Source organism: Clytia hemisphaerica, unplaced genomic scaffold (assembly GCF_902728285.1).
Source record: "Clytia hemisphaerica strain Z4C2 unplaced genomic scaffold, Clytia hemisphaerica genome assembly, whole genome shotgun sequence".
Taxonomy (NCBI): Eukaryota; Metazoa; Cnidaria; class Hydrozoa; order Leptothecata; family Clytiidae; genus Clytia; species Clytia hemisphaerica.
The window spans coordinates 1037612-1056718 of record NW_027103528.1 but is presented as its reverse complement, the minus strand read 5'-3'; the positions used below and the strand labels follow the sequence as shown (position 1 = coordinate 1056718).

The following is a 19107-nucleotide window of genomic DNA, read 5'->3' as shown; positions in this document are numbered from 1 at the left end:
CACGCAAACCCAATTTTTTTGGAAATCGGGGAAATTTTCGGAACAACTCGGGGAAAATATCAAAAATAGAGGTCTTGCACATTTCGCTAAGTTACGTAATTTACGTAATTTCCGCCATTATGGAGTAAAACGTTCGATTTGCATAAAAAAGTATGACAAGTCTGTACTCGAGATATTATTCGACCGGATCTGGTCATGCACTTGAGAAAAACTTAACTCAGTAGTGGTTTTTTCCTGTAGACCTGACTATAAAACACCGTGTTTGGTAGCGTCATAAGAAGCCCCCAAATAGAAAGCGTTACGTATTTTTTCAACTTTAATCACATGCCATCACGCAAAATATTTGATTCTTCTAACTTGTCACGATCGTTTGGAAAAGGTGAAGCTTCTGTAGTTAACGTATCGCGATAGTAAGTGAAAAGATATGCACTGCAGGCGAATTTTTGTACAAAAGCTTAAACATTATCAAAAATAGGTCAAATAAACTCGAGTATGACACCATGATGCTTAGCTCAGGGGTAAGGAGGCGCAACCATGGTTTACGCAGAGAGGAAATTTTTGCATTTCTGTCACTCGCGTTCGGCTAAAAATACTCTCTTTAACACCATTGAAAAAGAATGTAGTCTAAATTCGTTAGAGGCAAGGTACGATCGCTTGATAGCTTGTAAAATGAGGTAAAAGAATGAACATTTGTTGCGAGCGAAGCGATCAAAAAAAATTAAAAAGAAAAGTTTTAATCGGGGCTCGCGAATTAATTTCCTAACGTGGAGGGGCCGATAACATCGTGACTAAGGAGGCGCAACAAAGTTTTGCGCCGACAGGAGAAAATTTCTATTTTAACCCTCTGATGTGCTTAAGTACGACTCCATTTCAGACTAATTTTGCCAAGAAATCAGGTTATCGAAAGTCTACATCATGGGCAAAAATTTCTTTGAAATAAGTTTCTTTTTATTTGCAAAAACGTGGTGAAGTCATGGCCGCCTCCTGCCCCCAGTGACTCTGGCCCTGACTGGCCCTGGCCCTGGCCCTGGATCACTCATCATGCATAACCATGGTTTTATCTTAAAGAAACACGGGGGGAAATTAGAGTTATTTAAGATTCGAGGGCCAATACATGTTTGGCCCGAGCGAAAAAATTTGGAAATTTAAGGTGTCTAGATTGCTATAAAGCGCATCTAAATCATGAATCGTTTTATAAAATAGAGAATTTGAAAGTTGCTGATTTGTTTGTACACCTTCACCTGGCATCCCTTGAATTTGGAATAGGTGCGCACCTTGGGGTTTTCTACAAACTGTGAAAAGGAAAAATTCACGCGTTCACGCAAAAAACAAGGCAGATTCACGCATTCACGCAATAGAAATATGGATTTTCACGTTCACGCAAGTCTTTTCAATTCACGCATTCACGCAATTTTTTTTCGATTTTCACGCATTCACGCAACCAAAAAAGCCCATTTACGCATTCACGCAAACCGCTGAGGGGGCCCCTTATAAAATACAATGGTTCTAAAGTCACTTTAATCAAGAATTATATTTATACTCAATGCAAGAATACTTGACAGTAGAAAATAGCTTTCCATACTCTCAGTCACGTGTTTAAGGCAAATAAGCATATTACAGGTGGTATATGTATTATACGTATTATATGTGTTATATATTACTTTCATATTACATTTACTTTCAAAATCGTACTTTTGATGCATGTTATTCTTTTTCGGTAGCCGGTAATTTTTTAACTCCCCAACTCGAAACTAGCAACTCCCTAACTCGCGACTAGAATAGTTTCCAAACTCGTTTTATTCAAAATATTCATATTTTTCGATTTCTTGGAATTAATTTATTGGGCTTACTTGACCAACCCTTGATACGCATCTGCGAGAATTACTTTGTTTTAGAAGGACAAATTAACATCAAGCTCTTCCCGGACAATCAAACACAGTTTTTCTTTAATCATTTCTATTCGGCATTATATATTTCAGGTACTTGGAAATATATTATTTTCCATGAGATAATTCTTTAATACGATCTTGTGATCCAATTGATCCATGAGACAAATTCGCTGACGTCAGCTAAAACTCCATACATGTCTTTTGGAGCACATCTGAAAAAGAAGGAGTAGAAATAGAAATAAGGGGAGATGAATATAACCTAAATGCTCATCCATTAATCTCAATTTCATCAATATGAATGTTATACGGTTATGTATTTGATTATCCGTTTTCGAGTATTTGAATAATTGAACTTAGTATGGACCCAAGTTTACCACATGCTAGATGACTAAATCCTGAAATCGCAGAAATTAAGCAAAAATCGATTGAGGGAACAAATCGAAGTCTACAGTGTTACATGAATTAAAGAGTCCAGTTACCATTTGTGATTATAACGTACCTTGGTGATCCCCAGCTGACAACTCCATTCAAAACCCATTGTCCGTTCTCATGACAAACAAATGGACCACCACTGTCGCCTTGACAAACTCCTGCTACATTTTGATTTCGTGTAGCGGTTGCACAGAACATACGACGAGTGATCTTATCACCAGGTTTGCCAGGAGCGGTAGCGAGTTTTGAGACACATTCTGCGTGTGGGACTTTCTTCATTTCCAATTGTTGAAGTGTTGTTTGAACACCTGTTAGCTGGCCTGCTTTCCCCCAACCTGTATGGAAGTGAAGAAAATGAAAGTCATTGAAAATTTACTAAATTTTAAAGATATATACCTGGTAGCACAAGGAAATTACCATCATGCTTATGTTTCCTCACAATTTCATGCTCTTTCAACTAAGGGGAGAAAAATTCTTAAATCCTCACTTATAACCGGTAAAAGTAAACGGGCTAAAGTATGCTAGCGAGACTCCTGGATTGATAATGATGCCACTTATTTCCAATCTAGAACGCCCGTGCGTGGTTTTTACATAAACGCCGGATTGAAAGTATAAAATTTATCGCTATAATTCAAAAAAAAAATGCAGTCCTCAAAAACAAAGGAACCACTAGATACAATCCATTGTCATGATTGCGACGCGTTCTGGATGGGAAATGAGAGACTTCACTTTTTCTTGCCTGGGAAATGTTAGAGATTCTACTCCTATCCTTTCGGGCTTTAAAATCAATGTGCTAGGTGACTATACTCGAATTTTACCTGTGACAAAACAGCGGCTGCTGTTAGCCTTGATTGTCGTATTTTGCTGATTGGTTGGTAAGCAAACAGGCTGAACAAATTGTCCAAATCTGATTGGTCGAGAGACTTTCACCATGGAAATATCGTAATCATGTTGGTCTGTACTTGGCATATTATACATTCTGTGATTGATAATCTGTTCCATTGAATATCTGAATTCATTCCCGTTCAAAGTTTTGCTGGTAAAAATCAAGGAAGAAAAGGTCGAGACAAAATTTATTGCAAGGTTAATTGACCCTGCCTATTTCTTTAATGACTGATTTTTTCCCAGCTGCATATGCACTCAACTTTGAGATGAAGATATTTCGTTACTCATCTAGAAAGCTAAAGAAGCCCTACCGGTTGTTGTCGCCGACAATGACGTAATAATCGGACGGATTTGTCGATTGGAAACAATGAGCAGCAGTAACAATCCACTTTGCTGCAATGATGGATCCTCCACAAATGAAAGCGCCTCTTTTTGTGTAAATGGCTATTTGCCATGGCCAGGAACCACGTTTGGCGTCAGTCCCTTGAACCACCCTTGACATGGAAACCTTTGATCTTCCACAATGGCCTATAAAGAAGAAATTAAAATTGGGTTTTATTATGGAATGACACATTTTTGCTCACTCCAGAGTTTAGGATCTATTTTTGAATTGGTAACATAATGTTTTCAGGCTGACTATGGACAGATTGGCCAAGCACTTATGCCTTTCCACAAATTAATCAAATTTCCCAAGTATATAATTTGTGTCGCTTCAGCCTTTTTTTCACCAGGTGTATTATGGGTAGGAAGGGCTAGGTCTTACCGGAACTGGAAGAGTTTGAAGTTCGGTTGGACGAAGGAGCAGTTGGAACAGAGGGAATCAATGGTGGTGTGCGGTCATACTTCGGGGTGAAGGAACCTGAAATTAAAAAAAGACCTTACAATATTTATATATCCCTTGTATTCCCTTTCACCATGGAACTTGGTGAGAAAAAAAAATTTCTGTCAACTAAGTACAAAATAATTGGCCCAGCGCGCAGCGCAATGCTCCTTTAAAACACAACTGGTCGAAGAAAATTGACTTTGTCGGGGTCTATGCGCACAGTTATCAATCGATTTTCTATTGTGCGCATGCGTAAGAAAAACCACATATAATTAATACCTCCAACTTATATGGTCAAATCTTTCTTTCTTAATTTTAATTAGTAGAAAAAAGTTTAAAGCCCGACTCGAGTCTATACACTGAAAAAATTTGCTCCTGTTGTATTGCGATTCTGCAGCGGAAAGATATGCTGACAGTGCCAACACTGCTGGAGCTTTCCGCTGCTTAGGCTTTCACTGACCTTTAGCAACACATTTGTACTTGACATCCAAAAACGAGCGAATAGATATGTCTTTGCAAGCTTGTCCGTACTGGCCTGGATCACTATTCAGAGCACAAAATGCTTTTCCTTCGCATTGAAACTTCGTGTAGGGTACAGCATTGATGTAACATGTGATGTCATCGTTTCGGGGGTTCGATGAGGGACAAGTGTTGGGATCTGTTCGCCCGAAAGTTGCATTCAATATCCGGATTACAGAACCTTGAGTAAAGCAACCGATGAAGGAGCCTTTGCCTTGACACAATGTCTCTATGAAAAGAAGTTGGAAGTGATTATTTTAGTTATCTGATATTTCACATATTCAGTACCTAGTTTAGCATGTTTAATATAAAGTTAAAAAGTTAAAGTTGTAGTGATTTAAAACTCTTTCAAGAGACACCGCAGTTAAAGCATCGACAACAACATCTCAGATACAGGTCTATACCTCTTTTTCTTTTGTAAAAGCAATTCTATAAGAATACTGCGACTCAAAATTGCCAAAAAAATAAAGGCAATTTAAGAACAATCCTGGAATAGCTGAATTTTTAGCAAATCAAAGGCCTAACTCTTAAAATAGGAATTAAAGTTTAAAAAATTCTGAAATTTTCCTTGAACTTAAGAACAGAATAAGAACAATTTTAGGCTTAAAGTGCTTAAAAAAGGCCAAAGTTTACTGGTTCTTACAAAAAAGAGTGTATTCTTACTTCTTAGATAAGGAGGTGGCGTTGGTGGAGTGGTGGTTGTAGTTGTTGTAGTTGGCGGGATGGCGGTTGTAGTTATTGTAGTTGTCTTTGTTGTTTGTGTTGCTTGTGTTGTTCGTTTTTTCCCCTGTTTCGTTGTTGCGATTTGGGGAGTCGTTTGAACTATAATGAGAATTATTATATCTTGTCGAGCACAAATAGATAAGGTAGTAGACTCCCTCACCCCGGCTCCACCCATAGCCGACAGATAAATATACTTACTTACTTTAAAGGTCCCGAATAGACGTCCCCCCCGCTTATTAATTTTCGAAAATTTTTCGGACCGGTTCACTTGCCAGTAAAGGTTTCATTTTGAAATATCTATCTTTTCTCTGGCGAAAATTTCAAATCAACTGTACGAATCCATGATTTAGAATTCACGGTATTGTACAAACAAACATAATTCCCTGAATAATCAAAGCAACCTTGTTGACCTCAAATGTCAAAAAAATCGTATCATAACTTTTCCACTGAAGATTGGCGTGGACGCACCATGAACTTTGAGTTTGAAATAAGAATTTAGCCAACTCTTGCATTATGATACTGCTTTATAGAGTTAAGGCATTTTCTATTGAGGAGAGTTTATTTTTTACTATTGATAATTTTACAAACCTTTGGAAACACATTTGAATTTGACTTCCAAGAATTTTCTGGTTTGTTTATTTTCGCACGGATTTCCGAAATCTTTTTCAATTTTCTTTGTTTGCAATCCACATCCACTTTGGCCATCACAAGATTTTTTCAGATACCTTGAAACACGATTAAACTCTGTCATAATCTATATATTGATATAATCTGCATTTCATTTTACTTTTAATAATGTTGCATTCCTGAATATATTTTCAACGAAAACAAAACTCGGGGTAGGGGGGCAAGTTACACTTCACAGCCTATGGAGGATAAAATTTCGTTAAAAGTTATAACATATTTAAAATAACATATTGAACATAGTAAAAAGCTATTTTTCAAAAGTTGTTACCAAACTTGCAAAAAGATTACCCTAAAGATACTCAAAAAAGTTCTACTTTTTCAAAAATCTTAATCCGTCGATTTGGTGTTTTGTGTAGTCCATGTCCACATTTTTATAAGCAAATATCGGGTCAGCACTCTATCTTAGCATTATATTGCTTTGGGTCACTCTGATATTTTACCATATTTGTGGGTCAATGGCTATCGTTTGTCATGCTTAGATTATCTAAAAAGCTTTTACTTTACGAAATAGTAAAAAAATTGGAATGTGTAGTAAGTATCCTTTTCCTAAATACCTAAAACATAACTTTTGTTTTCAAATACTAAAATCAATTTTCCGACTATGGTCAGAGCCCTTAATCCGTCGATTTGGTGTTTTGTTCCCTTCTGGGAAATGCGTAGTCCATGTACACATTTTTTATAAGCAAATTTAATTTTCCGTGGAGTTGCTTAGCATTCTATTACTTTGGGTCACCCCTGATATTATACCATATTTAAGCTTATTGGGTCAATTGCTATCGTTTGCCGTGCTTTGATTATTCAAAAAGCTTTTACTTTACAAAATAGCAAAAAAATTGGCAAATCTGAGCCCTCGAGCCTTAGCAACCTGGTTGCTTATAAAAAAAAGATGTGTAGCATCCTTTTCCTTAATACCCACTGTTACACAGACTTTAAAACAATTAGCATACTTTGTAACATCATGCCAACATTTCTTGTTATCATCATTCGAGAATTTGCTGTATGAACGGCACGAATGAGAGTTCGTTCGTCCATATGTTCCACTAAGAATTTGCAGGACTTGGTTAGGTGGATTGAAACACCCGATGACAGCCACCATACCTTGACAAAGAATCCCTGAAGGAGAAATGATTTGATAAATATGTGAGCGGAGAGAATTGTTTTTGATCACTGGTCGAAATCACATTGAAAAAAAAGGAACAGAAAAAAATAGGAACAAAAATGCAAACAGAAACTTGAGACGAAATGTAAAAATCAACAGAAAATTCTTGAACTTAAAAAGAAACTAAAATGCAAATTCGTATCGTAAATCAAGAGTTTGCTCACTCTCACAACACACAGACTTCTCACAGACTCTCAGTGCTGAACTAGTTTACAATTCAAAAACACAACTTGATAAAGCTTTCGCTAATTTCCCTAGAGGAATTACAAAGTGACGTAAAATAATATAAAACACGACCCGGGAATACACTAAAGACACTGAACAAAGGAACTGAAAACAAAGAAAGCCTCGCGAGACACTCAAACAAAAGGACACTGAAAGGAAAGGACGCTATGCACAAGGGACTTCTAATTAAAAATATATACATAATTATTGACGTCATCAAATAATGGAAGCTCTCCATTAACATATGGCTCCCCTGAAGATTTCACATCTTCATGGTTCCTCGGTGGGGAATCTCATTTTTCGTATTCTTCCAACAATATAATGTTTGTTATGGGTCTTTCGACCTCACCATTGATTAACTTAATTGTTACTTTTCGACAATGTCCACGTTCGTCGACATTTGCTTTGGTGACACGCCCAATTGGCCATTGATTACGTTTGGCATCCATTTTGACCATTACAATGTCACCAATCCGAAAATTTCGTTGTTTGGATAGCCATCTTGTTCGTTCTTGGAGATTGGTCAAGTACTCCTTCCTCCATCTTGACCAAAATTCATTGACCACGTGTTGCACTCGTTTCCACTGACGTCTTGAATAAGCTGCTGCATCACCAAATGCACCAGGAGGAGGCAGGACGATTCTTGACTTACCAGTCAAAAGCATCATTGGTGTGATGGGTTTCAAACTTAAGGGATCTCCAATGTTCTCCACGCTCAATGGACGAGAATTGATGATGCACTCAGCTTCACAAAGCAATGTTCTCAATGACTCATCGTTGAATGAACTGCTATGAGTTTGCAAAATTCCATCCAACACAGCTCTAATACTTCTAATCTGGCGTTCCCAAACGCCCCCAAAATGACTAGAATAAGGAGGATTTCTTTCCCAAACAACATAGTCAGCATCAAATTCGTCTCTCAAAAAAGCTTTAATTTTGTCATGATCAAGACTTTTAAACAACTCCTTCAGCTCACTCTGAGCACCAACAAAATTTGATCCATTATCACTCCTAAGCATTCGAATAGATCCACGACGACATATAAACCTTCTTAGACACAAGATAAAAGAATCAGTATTCATAGAAACCACAGATTCAATATGTGCACTTCGACTTGACAAACAAGTATAAATAACTCCCCAACGCTTAACCAATGAGCGACGTTCCTTAACTAAAAACGGGCCAAACAAATCTACACCACAAAAACTAAATGGTGGGGCCTCTAAAGTTCTTTCGAAAGGCAGATCAGACATAATTTGAGCACCAAACTTTCCTCTTAACTTTCGACAAAGAAAACAATTCCAAATCACTGACTTAACAAGAGAACAAAGACTAGTTATCCAAATACCGTTTTCACGAATCTCATTCATCGTTACATTTCTCCCTGCATGGTGAACCTTATCATGATAAAACCTAACAATGGCCTTTGCTATATCAGACTCTCTAGGAATAATAATAGGATACTTAACACATGGGTCAAGCAGAGATCTACCAAGACGTCCTCCAACACGTAATAAACCATTATCATCTGTAAAAGAATTCAAACTAGAGATCTTAGAATTTGAAGCAGAAGAAAAAAAGTACTTAGATTGAAGAAGCTTAAAGATTTTAACTGAAGCTTTAGTCATAATATCAACAGACAGAAGGTTACTCATTTTAAACTCAGGCTGTGATCTTGTCTTTCTAAAATAAATACGATTTTTCTTACGTAATTTCTCCATATAAAGAAGAACAAAGGAAATGATTTTCTTCATTTTCAAAAAGCTTGAAACACGACTCTCGAGATGAGAAATGATATCTACATAATTAGGCTTTATGACCATCACAGAAGTGGTCTTATCAACCACTACCTCAGGATCACTTTCAGAGACGTTAATGACTTGAGATTTATCATATTTTAGAGGATGTTCCCAAAGAAAGCTGGGACCATTGAACCATTCTGAAACCTTTTTCTCATTCCCTTCAATTTTCAAACCTCTTGATCCATGATGATCAGCAGGATTATTCTCAGATTCAACATAATTCCATTGAGAAGATTTCGTTGTTTTCGTAATAAGACACACCCTGTTAGCAACAAATTTTCTAAATTTCTTCGTAGTGTTACTAATATAGCCTAAAGCACACGTATTGTCACACCAGAAAAGTTCATAAGCTATTTCATAATCAAATTCCTTTGAGATAAACTTAGCTATTTGAGAAGAAAGAGTAGCAGCAATCAACTCCAAACGAGGCATAGTGTGATTACTTTTAGCTGGGACAACGCGAGATTTACCCATTACCAAAGAACAATGAACATAATTATCAGTCGTTACGAATCTTAAGTAATGACAACCACTATAACCATAATCACAAGCGTCAGAAAAGTGGTGTAAACTGATTTCAACAATTCGAGTAAAACTTCTTGGCTTAAAGCAACGACTGACACTGAGCACTTGTAAATTTACTAAAGATTCAACCCATTTATCCCATTGAATGAGATACTCGTTAGGAACTGGATCATCCCAACCGATTGAAAGCTGACACACTGTCTGAAAGATAAGTCTTCCCTTCAGAAGGAAAGGAGAAATCAAACCCAAAGGATCATAGATTGAATTCAATGCTGATAACATCCCTCTACGAGATCTTGAGAAAACTTTAGAAGGAGCTTTGAACTGGAAAACATCATCTTCTAGGGACCACAAAACACCTAGCACACGTTCAGTAGATTTGCACTCTTTAATTTCTTTTGGAGGAACAGACTCTAATGCCTCTGGAAAATTCGAAGTAAATTTTGTTAAATTAAAACCTCCATAATCACACATACTAGAAACGTCTGAAATAAGAAACTTCGCAGACTCAACACTCTCAGTAGATTTCAGCAAATCATCAACGTAAAAATTTTTTCTTAGTGTGTTGGCAGCCTGAACTCCAAACTCATTTTCACCTGCAGAAGCTGTTTGTTTCAAAGCAAAATTGCTACAACTAGGCGAAGAGGTACTACCTTGGAGATGAGTGTTCATTTCATAGCAAACAGGATCTTTGGAGAAATCACCATCCCTCCACCACAAAAATTGATGAAACCGACGTTGAGACTCAGGGATGTAAATTTGAAAAAACATTGCTTCAATATCTGCAGTAAATGCAACAAACTCTTGACGAAATCTTATAAGCACACCAATCAGATGATTAGTCAGATCAGGACCCTGCATCAATTCTTTATTCATACAAACACCTTTATATGAAGAGCTACAATCAAACACTACTCTTATCTTATGTTTTGTGGGGTGGTAAACTCCATGATGGGGGATGTACCAATTTTGACCATCAGGATAAGGTGATGAAACTTCCTGACACCAACCCTTGTCGATAATGTTGTTCATAAAGGCAACATAGTCAGAGTAAAATTTTGAAGAAGATTCAAACTTTTTCTTCAGCAAACTCAACCTTTTCAGAGCTAGAGGACGATTATCTGGAAAGCTAATATTTTCGTTACGAAAGGGCAGAGGTACATGGTAGTGTCCATCAATGAATTCAGAACGATTTTCAACAATCTCTAGAAAGTGTAAATCATCTTGAGAAAAAGATTCGTACTCAGTAGATAACTTAGTTTCAGGAACACTTTCAATATCAAAAAGATTTTTTAGCATAGATTCAATTCCAGAGTCTTTAACCTGTGTTTCTTCAACAACAAGATGGTTCGATCTACCATGATCATTAACCATGACTCTGCAACAAGAAATAGTATCTGATGACCTTGACGAACTGATAGGTCCAACAACACACCAACCAAGCTTAGTTTTAAAGGCAAAGGGACCATCATCCTGACTTGGTATAACTTTTAAAGGTTCGATAGCTTTCAAACAATTAGCACCAATCAGAATTCCAACCTTTAAAGACGTTGTATTAGGAAGCTCGTTTTCAATAGATTTAAGATAAGGCCATTCTTTTATAGAGTCAGCTGTCGGAATCTCACTGGAATCAACAGGAATATTAGGTTTACTAAAACACTTCGGCAGAGATAACCAGCTACCATCACCAGCATGAAGACCTTTCACTCTTAATCCAGAAGCCACTTGACACTTCTCAGACTTGACAGATGTTATCGTGTTAATGCTCAAATCAGTACTTATAGTTTTCAATGACATCAAAGAAACAATTTCGTCAGAAATAAAGCAAGCTTGAGAACAGGTATCAAGAAGAGCATATGTTACAATATCAGACTTTGAATGATCATGTCGAAGAAGAACTGGTACAACACACATACTGAGATTTTTATTAGCACTGTTATTCAGAACTCCACATTTAACACCTCCTTTAGTACCTTTTGTTTCAGGTTTTGATTTCGAATCATCAAACTTGGCTATATCAGGCCTTGGTCGTGGCACTGGAGGAGAAGGTCTAACATCACAATCTGTTTTCTTAGAATCATCAGCAGGTGATCTACGCTCAATTCTCAAACCATGAAGAGTTGTAGGATGTCTTTTGTTACAAACAACACAAGTTCTTCGATTTCTACACTGAGCAGATATATGGCCTTTACCAAGACAACCATAACACAATCTCTCTTTCATCAAAAATTTGGACTTTTCTTCAAGAGTTTTGGATCTAAATGTTGGACAAGCCTCAATATCATGGTTAACATTGCAAGTGACACATAGAAAACTTTTTGGAGATTTATTATCAAAATACTTTCTTGGCTTAAAACTGCCAGAAAAACCAGAGCTTTTGGAATCACTTGGAAAACGCTCCTTAAGTGCTTCTTTAGAAAACAGAGGATCACTTGCAACTGTCATTTCCATTTCAACGAACAAAAACAAATCTTTAAAAAGTGGTTCTCTTTTAAAACGATTTCGAATGTCAACAACTTTCCTATTCCATTTATCTTGACATACATTTGGAAGCTTACTGGCAATGATGCAGAGATTGTCAGCAGTATCAAAACTATTCCACAAGTTACCCTCAATAACTGAGCCACACTTAAGCAGAAAGGAATGAAATTTTCCAAATGAAGAGGAATCACCAAGTTTGACATTCTCCCAATTATCCAACTGTTTTTTATAAGCAATCATGATTCGATGGGGGTCTCCATATTTCTTCTTCAAAAGAGCCTTAGCACGTTCATAGCCATTCGTCATATACAGACAGCACTGAATCAGATCATTGGCATCACCGGTAGTAAATTTCAAAAGACGAGCAAGACGACCTTCGCTATCTGAAATTCTTTTTTCGACGAGCTCTTCAAAATTTGTCATAAAGAATTTGTAATCCAAAGGATCACCAGCGAAGACACTAAGTTCAACAGATGGAGCACCTTGAAGTTTCACCAAGTCAAAAATTGCATTCGAAAGTACAGAATCTATAGGACTGGAAGCAGCTACAGGAAGACCAAATCTTCTAGCAATACGAGGTCTTGGTCCAGAAGGAGGCACTGGTAAAAAGGTTGTCTTATGACCAGAGGATGCATCGACAGTTTGACTATTCTCAGTAGGAACAAATTCAGGAGTTTCAGCTCTAAGAGGCTCAGGATTTCCTCTAGGAGATTCAACTCTAGTAGATTCAACTTTAGGAGATTCAGAAGGTTCAATAATCGAACCTGAAGTTAAATTTCTCGATGCATTTTCATCAGGTGGCACTCTAGGTTGCCAATTTTCATAAACGTTCAAAAGAACCTTTTTCTTTGCCAATTTTTCTTCAAGAAGAGTCTTATCCATTTCACTAATCCCTTTTTTATCTGCAAAAGCGAGCTCTCTACTTCAAGAGTAGCAACATCTGCTGCTGTTTTAAGCATTTTTTGACTTGCAGTCGACATAGAAGAAGAAGTCGATCGAATTGAAGACGAAGCTTTCGAATCACGATAAGAAGCTCCAGAGGGAGCTTGAGACTCACGAGGTTCATTATCTTTCAAATAACGAATAGCAGAATTTTTTATAAGAAAAATGTCCGTATCAATATTTCCTAACCAGTTATCAAATTCAGAGACTTCATACACTAATGGTTTTAATTTTTCACAGACAAAAAGAAGCTCAACAAAAGCTCTATTCATTCAACCCTTCAAGGGCATTTCTTACAAGATCGGTAGAAGACCTATTTTTCAATAAAAGATCAATATTTTCTAGTCTTTCTGTAATTTCGGTAGTAAGTCTTTCTCTTTGACGCTCAAAAAGCTCAAAATTAAATTCACCTTGGTCAGATTGATTTTTGACCGGACGACGCTTAGTGACATTTCTATCCCAATCAGACATTTTCAAAGGCACAGATACAAATGCCTAGCCTAATTGGATTTTCAACACTTAAGTGATTAACATCCAATATTTATATAAATCATATATATCGTGAATTTCTAACAATGGTGGAGTACAATACTACGAAACAGAATGCTCAGAAGAGCAGTGCAATGAATTGAAAAATACAAAACACTTGGCAGACAGACTAAGCTAGCCAATAAAATTTCAAAATTCATTCACGAGGAATACAGCTAAAACAATGAGCAATTTCTCAAAGAGAAAACAAAATTCTTGTGATTAACAAGAAACTAGATAAAACTAGATCAACTTAAGAACGAGAGCTCCAAGCTCTAACGCTCACTCACACACTCTCAAGCACACGCAAGAGGAGTTCAGCACTTTAGGCCACGAGAAAACAAAAAAAATTAGAACGAAAAAAAAATCAGAGCAAAATCAAAAAAAAACCCGAACTTAAAATAAAGACTTTTGATTTACTTTGTGAGCGGAGAGAATTGTTTTTGATCACTGGTCGAAATCACATTGAAAAAAAGGAACAGAAAAAAATAGGAACAAAAATGCAAACAGAAACTTGAGACGAAATGTAAAAATCAACAGAAAATTCTTGAACTTAAAAAGAAACTAAAATGCAAATTCGTATCGTAAATCAAAAGTTTGCTCACTCTCACAACACACAGACTTCTCACAGACTCTCAGTGCTGAACTAAAGTCTGTCCAGATATAATTGGCAGTGGAAACAAGAATGCCTGTAACTTTTGACAGTCAAATATAATTATGGAAATTTTTTTTGCTTGTTTTAGAGAATCAAGAGCGCTCTATTTCAATGTATTTTTTGTTGAAAAATTCGCGATTTTTAGCGGTTAAATTTGCGATTGCAAAAATTGAGCTTTTTTTCTACTTATGCTATAACGTTCATTTTTACACCAGTGGTAGTTCAACCTTAGGTTAAGAAGTTTGTTAAATTTCAAGGGAAACTGAATAGTCCTTCGGAAGATATGGGACCCGAAATACCCCTTGGTAGCACTTTTCTGTGAAATATCAAATCTCCAACTTATTACTAAAAACGGGGGTAGTGATATGATTGATAAAACAGTTTTTTGATCATAACACATTTTACGATCTCTTTAATGTATAATGACCTCATAGCCAAACTGTGTGTAGTGTTTTGGGAATTAGCAAAGTTCTTATAATGACTTAAAAATAAAAAAGGCAATATAAGTTCATGCTTATCTTTTCAATAAAAACAATTATAATGTGACTTCGTTTCGAAATAATCAATGATACCAATAATACCAATGCACCAACACTTAACATTTTCCAACTTTTAATTGCACTGTTAAAAAAAGATAACATAACCCCCGTTTTTAGTAATAAGTTGGAGATTTGATATTTCACAGAAAAGTGCTACCAAGGGGTATTTCGGGTCCCATATCTTCCGAAGGACTATTCAGTTTCCCTTGAAATTTAACAAACTTCTTAACCTAAGGTTGAACTACCACTGGTGTAAAAATGAACGTTATAGCATAAGTAGAAAAAAAGCTCAATTTTTGCAATCGCAAATTTAACCGCTAAAAATCGCGAATTTTCAACCAAAAATACATTGAAATATAGCGCTTTTGATTTTCTAAAACAAGCAAAAAAAATTTCTATAATTACATTTGACTATCAAAAGTTACAGGTATTCTTGTTTCCACTGCCAATTATATCTGGACAGACTTTTTTTTTAGTTTACAATTCAAAAACACAACTTGATAAAGCTTTCGCTAATTTCCCTAGAGGAATTACAAAGTGACGTAAAATAATATAAAACACGACCCGGGAATACACTAAAGACACTGAACAAAGGAACTGAAAACAAAGAAAGCCTCGCGAGACACTCAAACAAAAGGACACTGAAAGGAAAGGACGCTATGCACAAGGGACTTCTAATTAAAAATATATACATAATTATTGACGTCATCAAATAATGGAAGCTCTCCATTAACAAAATATTAAAAAAAGTTGAAAATCAACTGTTTTTGGTAAATGCTGATTAAATTTTTTTTAATCGTATTTTTGGAATTTACTTGAAAGTCTGCTTCAATTGATGTACATTTTGAAGGCAATTGAAGCAAAACTAACGACACACGAGCCTCTGATAAAACTTTGAGTTGTCAAATTTTCGGTAGTGAATGTGTAAATGCAAAAAAATGACAGCGGGTTTTTGAGAAGAGTTGAATAACAAAACGTTCTCTGACAAAAAAGTTTTTGGTGCATTGCTAAAAGATAAACTTGTGCGATAAAGGATATAGGTGTGTTTTTATCATCTAGTTGTCAACATGCTATTAGATTGGAAGAAGAGTAGATAATGCCAGATCCTGGCTACTTACTGGTTATGTATTCAGGAGCTTTTGTCGTAGCTACTATAATATGAAATGAAATACATATGCTGATATTATGTTCAAAATAAAACTGATATTATAGGGAGACCAATAAAAGAGTGTGATGTTGGCTTTTCCTTTTCCTTTGACAGGCGAATGGATACAATTGGTACCATCTATATTTTATTTGAGATACCCCTCTGTCATAGACCCGCTGGGAACCCAGCCCCAATGGAAAATTTGGCAAAAATTTCGTCCCCGGTGGGAAAGTTCCCTGGGATTTCAGCCCCACTGGGAAATTGACTTTCACATTTCATCTGCATTCGAAATTTAATTTTAAAAACTTGCACTCCAAGCATAATAACATTTTTATCCCCATCGGGATTTCAATAGGAATTTTCATCCTGTTAAAAGAGGTGTTTTGAGGATTTAGGGGATATTTTTTGGTGTTTATTTTAGATGATGGTTACGGGGCGTATACCTACTGCAGGGCGTACTAAGAGGTTCGAATTTCAAAAGTATGAGGCTACTGAAAATGCTCTCCAAGGCTCTTACCTTGAGTTGGTGGAGGAAACGTTGGTGGAGCAGATCCTAAAATAAAATAATTTTGAATGCTTAAGCATGCGTACTTGGAACTGGACATGGAAGATTTACCTGTTCACATGCTAAACATTTCAATAATGGTGTAATTCTTTGTGGGATTAGTACTAGTAATTTCATGGTTACGAGATAAATTTCCCGAGGTCAATTTTGAATTTTTTTGCAATTTTCCGAGTGCAACAAGGGAAATTAGAAAAATTTAGAAATTTGACCGAGGGTAATTTATCCAGAATTTCACGAAAACAAGCATGGGATTCCTGGTTAATCTCATGGTTTGGATTGAAATTCTAACAATTCTAACAATTAGACGTTAATTTAACACTGGAAATCAATCTAGTACTTTAAAAAGAGGTCTAAAGTCATAGAAACGCAAATCGAGTTTTAATTGGATAGTATTCCATTGACTTACGCCTTCGAAGAAATTCGAAAAAAGGTGATGAATTTCCAAACGATGGAAATTTCAATTTTGCGGGAAAATCTAGGAGGGAAATTATAAGTTCGCAGGAAATTACAAACTAACGTAAGCAAAAATGTCAATCGAATTTCAATCAATGAGATTAAGTATTTGAAAGTACAGGGCGTTTCACAAAAAGGTACACTCAAAATTTAAACTCAGTTTTCTTATGATTGTTCTCTTTTTTTGTCACCTTGATGAAATTTTCAGTTTTATGGTCGAACCTATGTAGCTTGTAAGTCAAATTTCTCGTTGATGAAAGCGCGCTTGTTGAAGTTAATTCTTTTAGCGGTGGTAAGAAGAATGTTGAAAAGTCGTACCCTTATGTACTTAAGACTTGACATTTGAAAACACAGGAAGCTGAGTAGCTCTGCTTTGAGCTAAAAGTTAACAACCAAGCAGAATAGTTCAGTACTTCTTTCTAAAAATTGCAATACTTTTTCAGTATACTTTTTTGTGAAACACCCTGTAGCTTAGAGTGTTTTACTAATGATGATGCCAATTAATTTTCTAACCATACCCTCCAATTTAAGTTTTTTGTGCCAAATCTTAAAAGAGCGTATCGTTACCTGCAAATAAAACAAATAACCCCACACCCCGTAAATTCAAAATCAATTACCTTTGCATTTAAATTGTACATTAAAGAACAGATGTTTTTCATTTCCATCATATTCAGACTTAGCATATTTGAAAATTTCTTTCGCGTTCTTGTACAGGTAGCATTTCTTTGTTCCATGACAAACTCGCTGTACCGCTTTCGTTACATCAATCTCTTGTTTCAATTTGCTGAAATATGTTAAGCATGGCCTGTACTTGAGTCGACCATAGGTTGCTTTGACGACGTGAAGATAATTGCCCCTTCTACAAAAAACGTCGCTATCTTCTTCACTGCCGCGACACTGTGTCATTTTCCATGTCGGCGATACCCAGGAATCTTCATGAATAAAAAAAAGTATCAAAAGTCTATTAAAAAGATACTGAGTTTCAAGTTTTACTACTAAAAATAAACTTAGAAATAAACAGCTTATATAATTTTCTATGTTAGCCCGAGAAGTTATTAGGGTTGGAAAATAAAGAATATGGGCAAACCGGAGCTCCAAAACATACTCTTACACGGATACTAAATATCTGCGAAAAAGAGGTCGTTTTGAGGGACGAAATCGGGAACAAATTGTACCTTAGAGAAACATTTTGAGAATAACCTCCTGACTACACTGAAAAGGTGAAGACTCCTACCTTTAGAGAGACAATTTTGGTAATTTGTTACACTTAAAAAGATCTTGAAAAATCAAAACCCGACGCTTATAATACGCACAGGACATACCCAGCACCTATTTTTGCCTCAGTAACCTCTGGATCAACTCATTTATGACAGATAAGTTAGACCCCATACTCAAAAATATGTCCTTACCGCAGACTTGAAACAGGGAAGCAACGAAGATAAAAATGAAAACTTTGAAGAACATCTTAGCCAACTGTCTACAGCTGAAAATAAGGTTCGAAGAAATGGTCCCTTAGTTGCCATTTAAATAAAGTTTTTGAAATACGTCACTTATCAAACATGGATGTCGAAACAACATTTTTAGAACGTAAGATACAATTTTATTGAAACAGTTGAAATAACTTTTCAGCCTCCAAAGGCACTTCTGATTAAAATAAACACTTCAAGCTGGACAAGCATCTACACCTACGCTTTTCTTTCAACCTCGCTTCAGAACCTCTCGACAGCTGTATTGCTCCACTTCGCTTCGCTTCACAGAAAAAGGTCAGTAGTTAAAATTCAGAAATTACAGTAGGAAAAGATCATCAAATTGAAGATGATTTTCTTGGAACTAAAGCTTTTAGCACACAAAAACAAATAAGAAAGAAAATTTAACGAAAGATTATTTTTGATTCTTAATTTTTTAATTTTTCATATTTTCCTTATAAGGCGAGACCAATTTAATTTGTTGTTCTACGGGCAGATCATTAGAAAAATATGGGTCGGTCGGTCGGTAAAATAAGAATAAATTTTTCTTTTATCAGGTTTACCGAAAATGTTTTCCAAAAATTATCTGGATCAAAAATTCACTTTTTTTATCTCCATGAAGAACATAATAAAATCTTAGTGTATGGAGTGCTTGATTTTCT

At 36.0% G+C, this 19107-nt stretch overlaps 1 protein-coding gene across 2 annotated transcripts; it reads right to left on the bottom strand.

Moving 5' to 3' along the window:
* Positions 1-1953: 1953 nt before the first annotated feature.
* LOC136799463 (uncharacterized) lies at positions 1954-18568 on the bottom strand. Of its 2 annotated transcripts, none has more exons than XM_067056175.1 (13): positions 18389-18568; positions 17597-17911; positions 16479-16514; positions 15933-15965; positions 6906-7071; positions 5860-5996; positions 5212-5370; positions 4490-4777; positions 3970-4065; positions 3518-3734; positions 3140-3357; positions 2389-2656; positions 1954-2101 (listed from the first exon to the last, which is right to left on the bottom strand). In XM_067056175.1, the coding sequence occupies exons 1-13, from the start codon at positions 18441-18443 to the stop codon at positions 2017-2019; spliced, it is 2073 nt and encodes a 690-aa protein (XP_066912276.1). In that variant the 5' UTR covers positions 18444-18568; the 3' UTR covers positions 1954-2016. The 2 variants fall into 2 exon arrangements, with proteins under 2 accessions (XP_066912276.1, XP_066912277.1); XM_067056176.1 differs by having other exon boundaries at positions 15933-15962; positions 18389-18471.
* Positions 18569-19107: the final 539 nt, after the last annotated feature.

Bases quoted from the DNA above. Each gene is read 5' to 3' on its own strand.
- LOC136799463 (XM_067056175.1), bottom strand. From the start codon at position 18,443: ATGTTCTTCAAAGTTTTCATTTTTATCTTCGTTGCTTCCCTGTTTCAA. The intron at 15,966-16,478 runs GTAAGAGCCTTG...TTCATATTATAG, and splicing joins GTTTCCTCCACCAACTCAAG to TAGCTACGACAAAAGCTCCT. The intron at 2,657-3,139 runs GTAAAATTCGAG...ACTTCCATACAG, and splicing joins CAGCCGCTGTTTTGTCACAG to GTTGGGGGAAAGCAGGCCAG.